Source organism: Hordeum vulgare, chromosome 6H (genome assembly GCF_904849725.1).
Source record: "Hordeum vulgare subsp. vulgare chromosome 6H, MorexV3_pseudomolecules_assembly, whole genome shotgun sequence".
Classification (NCBI taxonomy): Eukaryota; Viridiplantae; Streptophyta; class Magnoliopsida; order Poales; family Poaceae; genus Hordeum; species Hordeum vulgare.
Window position 1 is genome coordinate 45,395,050 of NC_058523.1, and position 17,704 is coordinate 45,412,753.

Genomic DNA, 17,704 nt, shown 5'->3' on the forward strand with positions numbered 1-17,704 from the left:
CTGCAAGCAAAGAAGTAACAACTAAGTAGCAAGTAACGGCAATGGCAAGGAACAACGGTAGTGACAGCAGTAGCAAGTAGCAACAATAGCAAGAGACAATAGTAGCAACAGTAGCAGTAGAGCAAGACAAGTAACAACAGTAGCAACAGTAGTAACAGCAGCAGCAGAGCAAGACAAGTATCAGCAGCAGCAACAGTAGTAACAGCAGCAACAGAGAAAGGCAAGTAACAGCAGTAGGACAAACTCGTAGGCAATGGGTCGGTGATTTGTTTGGATGATATTCATCATGCAACATCTATAACACGGAGAGAGATGTGGCTAGCTCCCATTCGTCAATGTGATGTAGGCATGCATTCCATGTGTTGTCATACGTGCTTAGGGAAAAGAACTTGCATGACATCTATTGTCCATCCCTCCCGTAGCAGCGGGGTCCAAAAGGAAACTACGGGATATTAAGGTTCTCCTTTTAATAAAGAACCGGACCAACGCATTAGCACTTGGTGAACACATGAACTCCTCAAACTATGGTATCCGTAGTGCACCTTTATAGTCACCCAGTTACGTTGTGACGTTTGATACACCCAAAGCACTCCTACGTTATCCCGGAGTTGCACAATCTCACGGTCGAAGGAAAAGACACTTGGCATTAGAAAAGCTTTAACATACGAACAATACGATCTAGTGCTACGCTTAGGATTGGGTCTTGTCCATCACATCATTCTCCCAATGATGTGATCCCGTTATCAATGACATCTAATGCCCATGACTAGGAAACCATGATCATCTATTGACTAACGAGCTAGCCAACTAGAGGCTTGCTAGGGACACATTGTGATCTATTTATTCACACATGTATCATTGTTTCCTGTTAATACAATTATAGCATGAACAATAGACGATTATCATGAACAAGGAAATATGATAATAACCATTTTATTATTGCCTCTAGGGCATATTTCCAACAGTCTCCCACTTGCACTGGAGTCAATAATCTAGTTACATTGTGATGTATCGAACACCCATAACATTATGGTGTTGATCATGTTTTGCTCGTGGAAGAGGTTTAGTCAACGGGTCTGCGACATTCAGATCCGTGTGTACTTTACAAATCTCTATTACTCCACTCTGGACATGGTCCTGGATGGAGTTGTAGCGGCGTTTGATGTGCTTCGTCTTCCGGTGAAACCTGGGCTCCTTGGCTATGGCAATGGCCCGAGTGTTATCACAGAAGAGTGTCATTGGACCCGACGCGCTTGGAACCACTCCAAGGTCGGTGATGAGCTCCTTCATCCAAGTTCCTTCATGATCTGCTTCTGAAGCAGCTATGTACTCTGCTTCACATGTAGATGCTGCCACGACTTCTTGCTTGCTGTTGCACCAGCTTACTGCCCCACCATTCAAAACATATACGTATCCGGTCTGTGACTTAGAGTCATCCGGATCTGTGTCGAAGCTAGCGTCGACGTAACCCTTTACGACGAGCTCTTCGTCACCTCCATAAACGAGAAACATTTCCTTGGTCCTTTTCAGGTACTTAAGGATATTCTTGACCGCTGTCCAGTGTTCCATACCGGGATCACTTTGGTACCTCCGTACCAAACTTATGGCAAGGTTTATATCAGGTCTGGTACACAACATGGCATACATAAGAGAGCCTACGGCTGAAGCGTAGGGGACAGAACTCATCTTCTCTCTGTCTGCTGCCGTGGTCGGCGACTGAGTCTTACTCAATCTCATACCTTGCAAAACTGGCAAGAACCCTTTCTTTGAGTTTTCCATATTAAACTTCTTCAATATCTTGTCAAGGTATGTACTTTGCGAAAGACCTATGAGGCGTCTCGATCTATCTCTATAGATCTTGATGCCTAATATGTATGAAGCTTCTCCAAGGTCCTTCATTGAAAAACTCTTGTTCAAATAGGCCTTTATGCTCTCTGACATCTCTATATTATTCCCTGTCAATAATATGTCATCCACATACAGTATGAGGAAAGCTACAGAGCTCCCACTCACTTTCTTGTACAGACAGGCTTCTCCATAAACCTGTATGAACCCAAACGCTTTAATCACCTCATTAAAGCGAATGTTCCAATTCCGAGATGCTTTCACCAGCCCATAGATGGAGCGCTGGAGCTTGCACACTTTGTTAGCACCCTTAGGGTCGACAAAACCTTCTGGTTGCATCATATACAACTCTTCCTTAAGGTTCCTATTAAGGAACGCTGTTTTGACGTCCATTTTCCAAATTTCATAATCATAAAAGGCGGCAATTGCTAACATGATTCAGACTGATTTCAGCTTCACTATGGGAGAGAAAGTCTCTTCGTAGTCAATTCCTTGAATTTGTCGAAAACCCTTTGCGACAAGTCGAGCTTTATAAACGGTTACATTACCGTTTGCATCAGTCTTCTTCTTGAAGATCCATTTATTTTCTATGGCTCGCCAGTCATCGGGCAAGTCCACCAAAGTCCATACTTTGTTCTCTACATGGATCCTATCTCGGATTTCATAGCTTCAAGCCATTTGTTGGAATCCGGGCCCGCCATTGCTTCTTCATAGTTCGAAGGTTCACCGTTGTCTAACAACATAATTTCCATTACAGGGTTGTCGTACCACTCTGGTGTGGAGCGTACCCTTGTGGACCTTCGCGACTCAGTAGTAACTTGATTCAAAGCTTCATGATCATTATCATTAACTTCCTCTTCAGTCGGTGTAGGCGCCACAGGAACAACTTCCCGCGCTGTGCTACTTTCCTGTTCGAGAGGGGGTGTAATTACCTCATCAAGTTCTACCTTCCTCCCACTTACTTCTTTTGGGAGAAACTCTATCTCTAGAAAGGATCCGTTCTTAGCAACAAAGGTTTTACCTTCGGATCTAAGATAGAAGGTATACCCAATAGTTTCCTTAGGGTATCCTATGAATACGCATTTCTCCGCTTTGGGTTCGAGCTTTTCTGGTTGAAGTTTCTTCACATAAGCATTGCAGCCCCAAACTTTAAGAAACGACAACTTAGGTTTCTTGCCAAACCATAGTTCATATGGTGTCGTCTCAACGGATTTAGACGGTGCCCTATTTAAAGTGAATGCTGCAGTTTCTAATGCGTATCCCCAAAATGATAGCGGTAAGTCGGTAAGAGACATCATAGATCGTACCATATCTAATAAAGTGTGATTACGACATTCAGACACTCCATTGCGTTGCGGTGTGCGAGGCGGCATTAGTTGTGAAACGATTCCACATTTCCTTAGGTGTGTGCCAAACTCGTGGCTCAAATATTCTCCTCCACGATCAGATCGTAGACACTTAATTTTTCTGTCACGTTGATTCTTGACCTCACTCTGAAATTCCTTGAACTTTTCAAACGTCTCAGATTTGTGCTTCATCAAGTAGATATACCCATACCTACTCAAATCATCGGTGAGAGTGAGAACATAACGATAGGCACATCGAGCTTCAACGTTCATTAGACCACACACATCAGTATGTATTATTTCCAATAAGTCGATTGCTCTCTCCATTATTCCCGAGAATGGAGTCTTGGTCATCTTGCCCATGAGGCACGGTTCGCATGTGTCAAATGATTCAAAGTCAAGAGACTCTAATAGTCCATCAGTATGGAGCTTCTTCATGCGCTTAACGCCGATATTACCAAGGCGGCAGTGCCACAAGTATGTGGGACTATCATTATCAACTTTACATCTTTTGGTACTCACACTATGAATATGCGTAACATCACGATCGAGATTCATCAAGAATAAACCATTCACCAACGAAACCATAAAACATATCACTCGTATAAATAGAACAACCATTATTCTCTGACTTAAATGAGTAGTCGTCTCGCATTAAGCAAGACCCTGATACAATGTTCATGCTCAAAGCTGGTACTAAATAACAATTATTAAGGTTTAAAACTAATCCCGACGGTAGATGTAGAGGTAGCGTGCCGAGGACGATCACATTGACCTTGGAGCCATTCCCGACGTGCATCGTCACCTCGTCCTTGGCCAGTCTCCGCTTATTCCGCAGTTCCTGCTTTGAGTTGCAAATGTGAGCAATAGCACCGGTATCAAATACCCAGGAGCTACTACGAGCGCTGGTAAGGTACACATCAATAACATGTATATCACATATACCTTTAAAGTTGTCGACCTTCTTGTCCGCTAAGTATTTGGGGCAGTTTCGCTTCCAGTGACCCTTTCCCTTGCAATAGAAGAACTCAGTCTCAGGCTTGGGTCCATTCTTTTTCTTCTTCCCGGCATCTAGCTTACCGGGCACGGCAACGACTTTACCGTCTTTCTTGAAGTTCTTCTTACCCTTGCCCTTCTTGAAACTAGTGGTATTGTTGACCATCAACACTTGATGCTCTTTCTTGATTTCTACTTCTGCAGACTTGAGCATCGAGTACAACTCGGGAATGGTCTTCTCCATCCCTTGCATGTTGTAGTTCAGCACAAAACCTTTGTAGCTTGGTGGGAGAGACTGGAGGATTCTGTCAAGTATAGCATCATCCGAAAGTTCGACTCCAAGTGAAGTCAGACGACCGTGGACATTTTGAGTATGTGCTCACTGACAGAACTGTTCTCCTCCATCTTACAACTAAAGAACTTGTCGGAGACTTCATATCTCTCGACACGGGCATGAGCTTGAAAAACTAGCTTCAGCTCTTGGAACATCTCATATGCACCGTGTTGCTCAAAACGCCTTTGGAGCCTCGTTTCTAAACTGTATAACATGCCACACCTAACCAGAGAGTAGTCATCACTCCGCGTTTGCCAGACGTTCAGAATGTCCTGGGCTGTTGCGGGAGCGAGAGGGTCACCTAGAGGCGCATCAAGGACATAAGCCTTTTTAGCTGCTTCAAGGATGAGCTTCAAGTTGCGAACCCAGTCCGCATAGGTGCTACCATCATCTTTCAGCTTGTTTTTCTCTAGGAATGCGTTGAAATTGAGGTTGACGTTGGCCATCAACAATATTTATAAAGACAACTTTTAGACTAAGTTCATGACAATTAAGTTCATTTAATCAAATTAAGTATGAAACTTCCACTTAAATCGACATCCCTCTAGTCATCTAAGTGATACATGATCCATGTTGACTAACCCGTGTCCGATCACGTGAGACGGACTAGTCACCATGGTGAGCAACTTCATGTTGATCGTATTCAACCATACGACTCATGTTCAACCTTTCGGTCTCTTGTATTCAAGGTCATGTCTGTACATGCTAAGCTCGTCGAGTCAACCTAGGTGTTTCGCGTGTGTAAATCTGGCTTACACCCGTTGTATGCGAACGTTAGAATCTATCACACCCGATCATCACGTGGTGCTTCGAGACAACGATCCTTCGCAACGGTGCACACTTAGGGGAATACGTTCTCGAAATTTTAAGAGGGATCATCTTATTATGCTACCGTCGTTCTAAGCAATAAGATGAAAAACATGATAAACATCACAATGCAATCATATAGTGACATGATATGGCCATTATCAACTTTGCTCTTTTGATCTCCATCTTCAGGCATCGCATGATCATCATTGTCACCGGCGTGACGCCATGATCTCCATCATCATGATCTCCATCATCGTGTCTCCATGAAGTCGTCACGCCAACTACTACTATCACTACTACTATAGCTAACCGTTAGCAATGAAGTAAAAGTAGTAAGCACATGGCGTTGCATCTCATACAATAAATTAAGACAACTCCTATGGCTCCTGCCGATTGTCATACTCATCGACATGCAAGTCGTGAAACCTATTACAATAACATGATCATCTCATACATCATACATGCAACATCACAACTTTGGCTATATCACATCACATGTCAAACCCTGCAAAAACAAGTTAGACGTCCTCCAATTGTTGTTGCAAGTTTTACGTGGCTGATTTGGGTTTCTAGCAAGAAAGCTTTCTTACCTATGTGACAGCCACAACGATGATATGCCAAAGCTATTTACCCTTCATAAGGACCCTTTTCATCAAATCCAATCCGACTAGAGTAGGAGAGACAGACACCCGCTAGCCACCTTTATGCATGGTGTGCATGTCTGTCGGTGGAACCAGTCTCACGTAAGCGTACGTGTAAGGTCGGTCCGGGCCGCTTCATCCCACAATACCGCCGGAAAAGAATAAGACTAGTAGCGGCAAGCAATTGACAAATCATCGCCCACAACCTTTTGTTTTCTACTTGTGCATAGAATCTACGCATAGAAAACCTCGCTCGGATGCCACTGTTGGGCAACGTAGCATAAATTCAAAAAAAATCCTACGCATATTTAGATCTTCCTATGGAGAGACCAGCAACGAGAGAGGGGTGAGTGCATCTTCATACCTTTGAAGATCGCTAAGCCGAAGCGTTGCTATAACGCGGTTGATGGAGTCGTACTCGCGACGATTCAGATCGCGGTGTGATTCCGATCTAGTGCCGAACCACGGCACCTCCGCGTTCAACACACGTGCAGCCCGGTGACGTCTCCCGCACCTTGATCCAGCAAGGAGGAGGGAGAGGTTGGGAAGATCTCCGGCAGCACGACGGCATGGTGTCGATGGAGAGACGAGGTCTCCCGGCAGGGCTTCGCCAAGCACCGGCAGAGAGGAGGAGAAAGAAGAGCAGGGCTGCACCGAGGGAGAGATAAAATTGTGTCTCAAAACAGCCCCAAACCTCAACTATATATAGGGGGAGAGGGAGGGGCGCAGCCCTTAGGGTTCCCACCCCCAAGGGGTGCGGCAGCCCCCATCTGCGCCAGGAGGTGGCGGCCAGGAGGGGAGGAGGGGTGTGGCGCACCACTGGTGGGCCTTAGGCCCACCTGGCTTAGGGTTTGCCCCCCTTCCCTCTCCCCTGCGCCTTGGGCCCCTGGTGGGAGGCGCACCAGCCCACTCTGGGCTGGTTCCCTTCCACCTTTTGGCCCATGTCACCTTTTGGGGCTGGTGGCCCCTCCCGGTGGACCTCCAGAACCCTTTCCGGTGGTCCCGGTACGTTACCGGTGATGCCCGAAACACTTCCGATGTCCGAAACCATCCTTCCTATATATCAATCTTTACCTACGGACCATTCCGGAGCTCCTTGTGACGTCCGAGATCTCATCCAAGACTCCAAATAACTTTCGATAACCTCGTATAACAATTCCCTATAACCCTAGCATCATCGAACCTTAAGTGTGTAGACCCTACGGGTTCGGGAGACAGGTAGACATGACCGAGACACCTCTGTGGCCAATAACCATCAGCGGGGTCTGGATACCCATGGTGGCTCCCACTTGCTCCACGATGATCTCATCGGATGAACCACGATGTCAAGGATTCAATCAATCCCGTATACAATTCCCTTTGTGTGTCTGTATAGAACTTGCCCGAGATTCAATCGTCGGTATACCTATACCTTGTTCAATCTCGTTACCGGTAAGTCTCTTTACTCGTTCCGTAGCACGTCATCGTGTGACTAACTCCTTAGTCACATTGAGCTCACGATGATGTTCTATCGAGTGGCCCAGAGATACCTCTCTGTCGCACGGAGTGACAAATCCCGATCTCGATTCGTACCAAACCAACAGACACTTTCAGAGGTACCCGTAGTGCACCTTTATAGTCACCCAGTTACGTTGTGACGTTTGATACACCCAAAGCACTCCTACGGTATCCGGGAGTTGCAGAATCTCACAGTCGAAGGAAAAGACACTTGACATTAGAAAAGCTTTAGCATACGAACAATACGATCTAGTGCTACGCTTAGGATTGGGTCTTGTCATTCACATCATTCTTCCAATAATGTGATCCCGTTATCAATGACATCTAATGCCCATGACCAGGAAACCATGATCATCTATTGACTAACGAGCTAGCCAACTAGAGGCTTGCTAGGGACACATTGTGATCTATTTATTCACACATGTATCACTATTTCCTGTTAATACAATTATAGCATGAACAATAGACGATTATCACGAACAAGGAAATATGATAATAACCATTTTATTATTGCCTCTAGGGCAAATTTCCAGCAAGGTTATGGCCTTGTCATGGCATGAGCACAATGGTGAAGCTATAAAATTGTCAAACTCTAGTATCGACCTAGATCGAGTCTTGTCCGTGTCATACTTCTTATCGTTCTACCATAGTTCCTTGGATAATGGGTTCGGTATAGTCAGTTGTAGACCTATTATCAGTCACACACCATTAGAGGGGCCGGTATGAAGGTATCCATGGCCCTGGACTAAATCCAGTCATCCGGTCAGGGGGCATGGGTGTTTCCGGTCTAGGACCGGAAGGGAGGGCACTCCCCGTGAGCGCGCGATATAAATACTGTTGATCGCATGCTAGTCGAGGTCGGAGCCTCCCCGTCTTATGGTTTTACCTTGGCAGCGTAATCCGGGTGAATCCGAGCTTCGCGGAGGTAAAGTGGGTGTGTGCTGATTCTGAGTGTCCACTTCTAAAATGTCGTATGCGGGATTAGTCATATTGACTATTGAAAACCGTGGACTATGGATAAAGAGTACACCCTCTGTAGAGTCAAAACTATTCAAGTAGTCATGTCCCCGATCAAGGACGTTGTTTGATGAGTCAAGTGTCGGTCCTAGAGTCGGTCTTTGGAGTATAAGTGGTATTAATAATAATGGATGTGGTGAACCATATGATGATGTGGGATATTATCATATCATGTATTATTGCTCTGGACTAACCCTTATGATTTTATTGTTGGATATCCTTGGGACGGTTCTACCTCATGGATATTCAATATTATTTTTTATAAGCCCTTTATGAGGTGTCGCTAACACGCCCGACTGTGGCATTGTTTTTATTATTTCTTATAAGCCCTTTATGAGGTGTCACTGAGATGCTCAACTGTGGCATTGTTTTTATTATTTCTTATAAGCCCTTTATGAGGTGTCGCTAAGACGCCCGACTGCGGCACGTTGTTTTATTTTATTCATGCCCGTACTATGGTGTCGCAGAGACGCCCGTTCGAGGCTTATTATTTATTTCATTTATGTATGCCCTGTGTGTGGTGTCGCTCAGACGCCCGACGATGGTTGATTTTATTTTCCGTTACGGATATCTCGGGAGGACTACCACCTGATTTATCCACTAATTTATTTACTTTGTGCACTTATATTGTGGATACAACTTGACTCTAACCATGCATAATAAAATCAACTCCATGCATCTCATCTTTTATGCAAGGTGTTTGCGAGTACTTCTCAGAGTACTCACTGGTTGTTGTTGTGGCCAGATATGGATGAAGGAGACCTGATGGATGAAGAGTTTGATAGCGAGTTTGATGTCTACAGGAGTCCCAGCTAGTCTTGCGTTCCTGGAGTCCGTCACTGTTTTTTTTTTCCACCGCTTCCGCCACCTCGAATAAATCGTTGAGCTTCACTCTGAGGCTTAAAGCGTAGTAGTACTTGTCATGTCACATTACTCTGATGTGACGTGCCCTCTTTATTTTCGCGAGCAGTAGATTCACCCCAAGACAAATGTAACATTTCCATCTATCCTAAGACTTAAATATGTTGTAATAATTTGTAAAGCAACCCTCGCTCTACCTGTATAATATTAAGTACTACTGATTTTTTACATCAAGTTGAGTCTGTTAATGGGAAATATTTTCTTCACTAAGGACGCACATGGCTGATTTCCAATTAAATCATTTATTTAGAAACGGTCGTGACATCAAGTCCTTGCCAATATAAAGAGTAAGTGACATGCAAAGGCTCTTGCAGTTCTCACAAAATATATTATAGTTAATTGGTTGACATTAAAAAGGAGAGGTGTTGAACAGACCACCTCTTTTGCGTGCAAAATGTGCACTGCTAAATTTCCTGCCAAATTGGCAATGTACACTGCTACGTTTCACTTAAGAAAAAAGAAAAGCTATATAACTTTATAAAGGAAATACAAGCTTAGTTTTGTTGCATCAGAACATATCCAAAGCATGTTGGCACTTTCGGTTGATGGGGTGTATGCGCAAGATGATGGATCGGCAGCTGTTGGAATGATTTTGAGAAGACGGGATGGCTCGGTGGGTTCTGCTACATATTGGTACATATTCCCTCCGTTCCTAAATATAAGTCTTTTAAATGATTTTACTATATGTCTACATACGTAGCAAAATGACTGAATGTATATTCTAAAATATGTCTATATACATCCGTATGTGGTCCATCAGTGAAATCTTTACAAAGACTTATATTTAGGAACGGAGGGAGTATTTGATTGCAAACAAGCTCTTGAAGGCTCATTCTATCCTTTCTACTACCTTCGTCCAAGTGTATATGGCATGTACGTAGTTCTAGGTTGTTAATTTAACTAGCTAAATATATATCATATGCCATAAAAATTACATATTCAAAAACTACATCCCCGCATGAATCTAATGATATATTATTTATTACATATATTATATATTTAAATAGTTAAATTAACGACCTAGAACTACGCGCATGCCTTATACACCTGGACGGAGAGAGTAGTAATAGTTTGGATCACTCTGCTTAAGGACAGATGGTTTCGGAGATTAAGTTTATATTGATCGGTAGGGATTTTATTCCTCAGAAAATTCATAGAGATCAAAACATGGCATGCAGATTGCCTAGCTAGGTATAGTCGAACTAAATGCATCATGACTGTGTGGTTGCATCAAGGTCCTCCATGTATAGAGGAAATTTGGCCTTCAGATTGTAACCCTGTTACTATGGAATAAAATTTCTATTGAACCCACAAAGAATTAAATAACAAATCAAAAGGAGTTTATTAACATATAAATTTGAAAAACTTTTGTGGGCCCGTGACCCCGAACATGCAATCTCGCAAGAGGTCCAGCCCAGCGCAAATGAAAACACATAGACACACAGAGAGAGGTGGATTTAGGCCCCAAGCAGCTCGGACAACTGCCTGAGATGTGTAGGCAGTTTCCTTCTACCGACCGCGAGAGCGCACAACAAGGTGAGGAAACGCCTTGCCATCGCCGTTTGCCGACCGGGCCTAGCCCGCTGGCTTCCTCCAACGACGAGAGAAGAGGAAGCAGAGGAAGGGGGTGGCGACAGCTGCGGCTAGGGTTCCGCCCAAACCGCCGGCAGGGGCGACGCGGACGCTATTATATTAAAACCATGACATTTTATGCTTACATGTTAAATTCATTACTGTAATTTTGAATACTTTGTTTTTTTATAATACTTTGCTACCGAACAAGACCTTAGAGATGAGAGAGTGTTGCTTGGACTCCCCGTGGTTTTCTGGTCAGGAGCCTGATGGTTGACGGTGCATCTAAAGTGCGAAAACCCACATTTAACACGCTATTTCATACTCACTCCATTTAAAATTACTTGTAAAATAATAAATTTACCTAAATGATATTAATTTTAAGTACATTCATTTTATCATTTTACGCCTTATTCTAGACGGGGAGTATGAATAAAGCTTTTTAGTCCTGAAAAAGAAAACTCACGTTTGAACAGAAAAGAAGGTCACTCGAGTCTCGAGGAAGATCTGACAAAGTCAGTGAGAGGAAAAAAACCCGCCCAAAGCTTCCACGTGGAGCCCCCGGTGGGTCCAGGCGTCACCATGCGTACGTGGCACCATTCCGTTGGCTAACATCCCGTCTAAGCAGCCCCTGATTGGCCGGAACGACTCACGCCACGTATCGCGACACAACCTCCCCGTCCAGCACATCTCGGCCGTCGCATCCTCCACCCCGCCTCATCCCAGCCGTCCAACGTTCCTTGTCGCCCCTTCAATTACACCCGTCTCCTCCCCCGGCATCGGTCGCTTCGAAGATCGACACCAGTGGAAGTTTCTTCCGGTCCCAGAGAGATCGCGGAGGGGAGGAGGATGACGGGAGGGCGCGCGGTGCTCCTGCTGCCGCTGCTGGTGATCTCGGCGCTGTTCGCGCAGATCAGCGCGTCGGATCCGGTAATTCATCTCCCCGGCTTCGTGTCGCTGCTTCCGGTTCTTTTTTCCGCTCAATTTTGGGTGAGATTTGTGATGTTCTGCGTGGGGTTTCGCAGCTGTTCCACGAGTCCTTCGACGAGAGCTTCGACGGGAGCTGGATCGTGTCCGGCAAGGATGAGTACAAAGGTGATTCTCCCGCCTTTCCGTTGCGTGTTATTCGATCTGTGAGAGATCCGTGCTTGGGTTTAGCGGCAGGTGGCTGGGTTTCTGATCCGTTCTGTGGGATTCTCTACTGACTTCCGAGGTGCTGAATCTGATCTGCTAACGTTGTGAGGCGATTTTATGTGGAGTTCGATTCAATTGTTTAGTTGAGGTAGCGATGAGTTATCGGGAGCGATACGTTTGGCGACCGTGAGATTCAGAATATGTTTGCAGATTGTTGCCTTTGTTCCTACATATGGTGATGCGTTAGTTCAGATCCGCTACGCATCCACTGCCATGGTCTTGTTGGTGACAATAAGCGCTCCACAGTTGTTAGATTATTTGTAGTCACTAGTCAGTATATGATAGAACAATGCGGAGGAACGAAGAGTACATGCAATGTGTTTTGAGAGGTGAATTGGCTATGATGTATAGTCTTGTTCCTGCCTTTCTGCGTGATGACAGTTTAATTTGTGTAGATGAGCTGCATTTGAAACGTCGAGAAAATGCAGCAATTGTCTGCATTGTGGTAGTTGTCTTTATAATTATATCAATATCCCCATCGAGTTAATTAAAATTGTTGCTCTATGTATTGTTTCCCTGCTAGCATGTCATATGATCGATGCAAAGTGCAGCACCTCGCTCTTAACAGTGTAACATTACTAGGTGAATTATGATGGCTTGGCAACCTTGTGACCTAATTGTTTTTTGATAGGGATTCTGATGGTACAAATGGAATGGTGATTTGTGAGTATTGCGATTAGTAGATGGCTAGCTGTAAAATGATGTTCTTTGCAACTCTTGTCATACAGTTAATTCATGTTCATGCCCTGTTTTTCTCACTAAGAATTGGCATTTCTGCGTTAAACTTATGCCTCTTGTTCTTTGATTATCTGCCTTGTTTCCCATGTCTTTTCTAATGTAGGTTTTGCCTGTCTGGCAGTTGTTCATTCGACTCCATTTCCTGTCAAAATTTGTTGTTCCACTAATACTTTTAGTACTGCACTCATGTATTGTGTTAATATAATGTGCCATACAGGTGCATGGAAGCACTCGAAGAGTGATGGCCATGAAGACTATGGCCTCCTTGTTAGTGAGCCAGCCAGGAAATATGCCATAATCAAAGAGCTTGATTACCCTGTTACTTTGAAGGACAAGACAGTTGTCCTGCAGTTTGAAGTGAGGCTTCAGAATGGCCTTGAGTGTGGAGGTGCTTATATCAAGTACATCCGTCCTCAGGCTGTGGGATGGAACGCCAAGGACTTTGACAATGATACTCCATACACAATTATGTTTGGTCCTGACAAGTGCGGTTCAACAAACAAGGTTCACTTCATCCTGAAGCACAAGAACCCTAAGACTGGCAAATATGTTGAACATCACCTCAAGTCCCCGCCCTCTGTCCCATATGACAAGCTCTCTCATGTCTACACGGCTATCTTGAAGCCGGATAACGAGGTCAGAATTTTGGTTGATGGGGTGGAGAAGAGCAAAGCAAACTTCCTGTCTGCTGATGATTTTGAGCCAGCACTTATTCCATCAAAGACTATTCCTGATCCCGACGACAAGAAGCCAGAGGACTGGGATGAGAGAGCTAAAATCCCTGATCCAGATGCCGTGAAGCCTGATGACTGGGATGAGGATGCCCCAATGGAAATTGTGGATGAGGAGGCCACCAAGCCTGAAGGATGGTTGGATGATGAGCCTGAGGAAATTGATGATCCAGAGGCTGCTAAGCCTGAGGACTGGGATGATGAGGAGGATGGCGAATGGGAGGCACCGAAGATGGACAACCCCAAGTGCGAAGAGGCACCTGGATGTGGTGAATGGAAGAAGCCAATGAAGGATAACCCTGCCTACAAGGGCAAGTGGCATGCACCCCTGATTGACAACCCCAACTACAAGGGAATCTGGAAGCCCCAAGAAATCCCCAACCCTGAGTACTTTGAGCTTGACAAGCCTGACTTTGACCCAATTGCTGCTATTGGAATTGAGATCTGGACAATGCAGGATGGCATCCTGTTTGACAACATTCTTATTGCCGATAATGAGAAGGTAGCCACCTCTGTCCTGGAGAAGACATGGAAGCCCAAGTTTGATGTTGAGAAGGAAAAGCAGAAGGCTGAGGAGGCTGCAGCAGGTGCATCAGAGGGCCTTTCTGAGTTCCAGGTAATTCATTCTTCTGGTGTTTTCCAGACATTATGTTCGACATTCCTTCAGTGAAGCAAAGAACTTTCTTGACATTGTCAAACTCATGTTTTGATCCATATCTCCAGCAACTTATTGTATTGATTCCTTCTTCATATCACTGCTTGCATGTTATCGCTGACTGATTTGGTATGCACACTGCAGAAGAAGATCTTCGACATTTTGTACAAGGTCGCAGACATCCCGTTCTTGGAACCATACAAGACCAAGATCATTGTAGGGCTCAAGATCCTTTTCTTATATCCTGTGTTCAAACAGTTTGGTATCTTCTCTGAAATGACATATGATTTCTCTATGTTTCACAGGAAGTGATTGAGAAGGGAGAGACGCAGCCGAACATTACAATTTCGATTCTGGCCTCCGTCGTTGTCGTCATTGTGACTGTACTCTTCAGAACCTTGTTTGGTGGCAAGAAGCCAGTGGTATGAAATTCCTTCAGACACCTGCCATCGCTGTATACTGCTTAAAAACCTGAACCAAACGACTGATTGTAACTTCTGCTTCTATCAGGCACCTGTGAAGCCCGCTGCTGAGACCAAGAAGCCCAGTGCTGTTGTTCCTGATGCCACCGCTGGAAGCAGCGGCGACAAGGAGGAGAAAGAGGACGACAAGGATGCGCCACGCCGAAGGTCGCGAAGAGACGCATAAACTAACTCTTGGTGCCTTCGCATTTTGAAGGACTCGGCTCTAGCCTTTTTGAGAACGCCTCGAGTGTATAATCGAACCCTCTGCTGCTAGTAGCAACCTCTAGTTTTTAAGTCGCTAGAAATTTACGAGCCGGCGAAGCTCGTGTTGATCGGTTGTTTGTGTGCTGTTCTGAATCAGCTAGAAGAGACTGTTTTATTTTTCCTTTTCTTTTGTTTTATATCAGATGAAACATGAAGCTTGTGTTTGGTTGTTTGTGTGCTGTGCTAAATCAGGTAGTCCCTCCGATCCAAATTAGCTGATTCCGTAGAAACCATTTACTATTGTTTTTATTCACTTGACCTGGTTAAATCAGAAGCGAGCTTTTTGGTTCCTGCTCTAGGAGTTCAAGGTGTCTCGGTTGATCGGTCTTTGTTAGCTTTGCTTGATTGCAGCTATCTGCTTTCATTGGGCAATTGTCTCAAATTTTGTCATGAAACTCTCGTAAAATGAGGAAGGCAGCATACCTGTAAAGTCTATTTTATGGTGGGACATTTGGTTTGCCAGTGAGTATTTGTAAAACTATTACAAGTGATGAGTGCAGTTCAGTGATCATCAAGTGGAGCCAATTCCCTTCCAGATGATATCTAGGCGAACGAATTTTACTCTCTCTCTCTCTCTCTCTCTCTCTCTCTAGGCTGTGATTTCGTGCCCTTGTTTGATTTCATTTATAATGGTTTGCCCCCTCACGACTCGAGAACTGTCAGCAACGTTCATCTGTAACTCTGTTGTGAGCTCTTTAGTTCATCTGGTTTGCTTCCCCACCCCCATGGTGTGAAGCCTCGATTCAGTTTGTCGTGTCTCACATGGCCCAGGCAAAATACAGCGAGACTTTGGGAAGACGCACAAATAAAATAGCATAGATACATACGGGCAAGCGCCAGTTTCATTAGATTTCCGGCAAGCATACGCATGCAATCCCCACACTGTCAAACACATATAGGCTCGCTCTACATAGATTAAAATTAAATAATGTCACCCATTTACTTTTAGATATAAACGGCTCAGATTTTAAATTGTAAACATTACATACAGATATTAGATATGCATTTTTTCACACATATAAAATCTGTCCCGTGCAACCACTGTCACGTACTCCCTCTGTAAGCTAATATAAAAGCGTTTAATACACTAAATTAATGCTAAACGCTTTTATATTAATTTACAGAGGAAGTACATGTGAAAGACATCACATTGTGGTGTATGTGAAAAAAAAGTAATCAATTTCAGTTAGGATTGTATAATCGGATAGAAGAAGAAAAAAAGGCAGGCACGTTAGACATAACATGAGAAGGACATTACATTGTGGTAATGTGGAAAGAAAAATACATATTCAATTTCAGTTAGGATTGTACTAGGAAAATGGCCCGTACGTTGCAACGGGAGAAAATCTCATCGCACTCTTGCATTTTATGTACTCCCTCCGTTCCTAAATATTTCTTTCTACAAAGATTCAACTACGGACTACATACGAAGCAAAATGAATGAACTTACACTCTAAAATATGTCTATATACATCCGTATGCAATCCATAGTGAAATCTCTAAAAAAACAAATATTTAGAAACAGAGGCAGTATGTTTCTTCTTTAATTTTGCATGTATGTCTTAGATATCAGTTTAATTATCCCACCAATCCATAGTGAAATCTCTAAAAAGGCAATATTTAGAAACAGCGGGAGTATGTTTCTTCTTTAATTTTGCATGCATGTCTTAGATATCAGTTTAATTATCCCACCATATAGAAGGTTAATTACCCAATCATATATATAGGGAGGCGTGCTCTCTCCTCCTTCGTCGGTTTGGGCTTCCATCACATTTTTCTTTAGTTTTAGGAAATCTGCTAGTGATACTGCAAATTAGCATCAGTCGTAAAAAAATTACATACAGACCTAAAAACAAAATAGAACCAAAACAAAACATATTTTTATGAATCACACATTTTTGGGCCGCTATTTCTAAGTGTTTTTAGGTCTCCTTTTCAAATTCAGGCTCAACATTTTTCAAAACATATTTTTATGAATCACACATTTTTGGGCCGCTATTTCTAAGTGTTTTTAGGTCTCTTTTTCAAATTCATGGTCAACATTTTTCAAAACATATTTATTTTTTATTTCTACTTTTTATACACATTCTACATTTTTGGTATAAGTCAAGATTTTTTTAATGTACGTTTAACATTTTCTAAATACATGAGTATCATTTTTTTCATATTAATTTGTTATGTCTGATTTGTCCCGTAGATATTGTATTTTTGTGTGTACATTTTTCTTATACATTGGAAACATTTTCTTATGTACATTTCATATTTTTTAAATGCCTGATCAGAAAATTCAAAAAAGAATTAAAAATAATATTGTTATTTTTCCATACACATTGTACATTTTTTGTATATAATGAAATCCTTTTTTATTCAAGTTTAGCATTCCTTTGAATGCATGATTAACATTTTATCAAAGTTTGCATATAGGTGATTTTTATAATTAAAATATTCAAAGTATATCCAAACAAAGTCAAAAAAATAAGTGCTCAAGCCACACTGGGTCTGCATGTTCGAAGCATAAGGCTCCAACCAGCCGGGATGGCGGCGTAGATGCGACAATGCAGTGGATTGCCTCCTTTTGAATCAGAAGAACGGCCGACTTATAAAGGAAAAAAAACGAATCGGTTTTTCCATTTTTTGGTAGCATAGGGGGTAATTCATGCGAACTTTAGGGGCAAACTT

The 17,704-nt window shown here is 43.3% G+C and overlaps 1 protein-coding gene across 1 annotated transcript; it reads left to right on the forward strand.

The window, feature by feature from the left end:
- The first annotated feature begins 11,755 nt into the window (after window positions 1-11,755).
- LOC123406306 (calnexin homolog) lies at window positions 11,756-15,197 on the forward strand. The gene is made up of 6 exons (XM_045099793.1): window positions 11,756-11,909; window positions 12,005-12,074; window positions 13,129-14,258; window positions 14,442-14,513; window positions 14,603-14,719; window positions 14,808-15,197. Exons 1-6 carry the CDS (start codon window positions 11,829-11,831, stop codon window positions 14,943-14,945), a joined length of 1,608 nt encoding a protein of 535 aa, XP_044955728.1. The 5' UTR covers window positions 11,756-11,828; the 3' UTR covers window positions 14,946-15,197.
- Window positions 15,198-17,704: the final 2,507 nt, after the last annotated feature.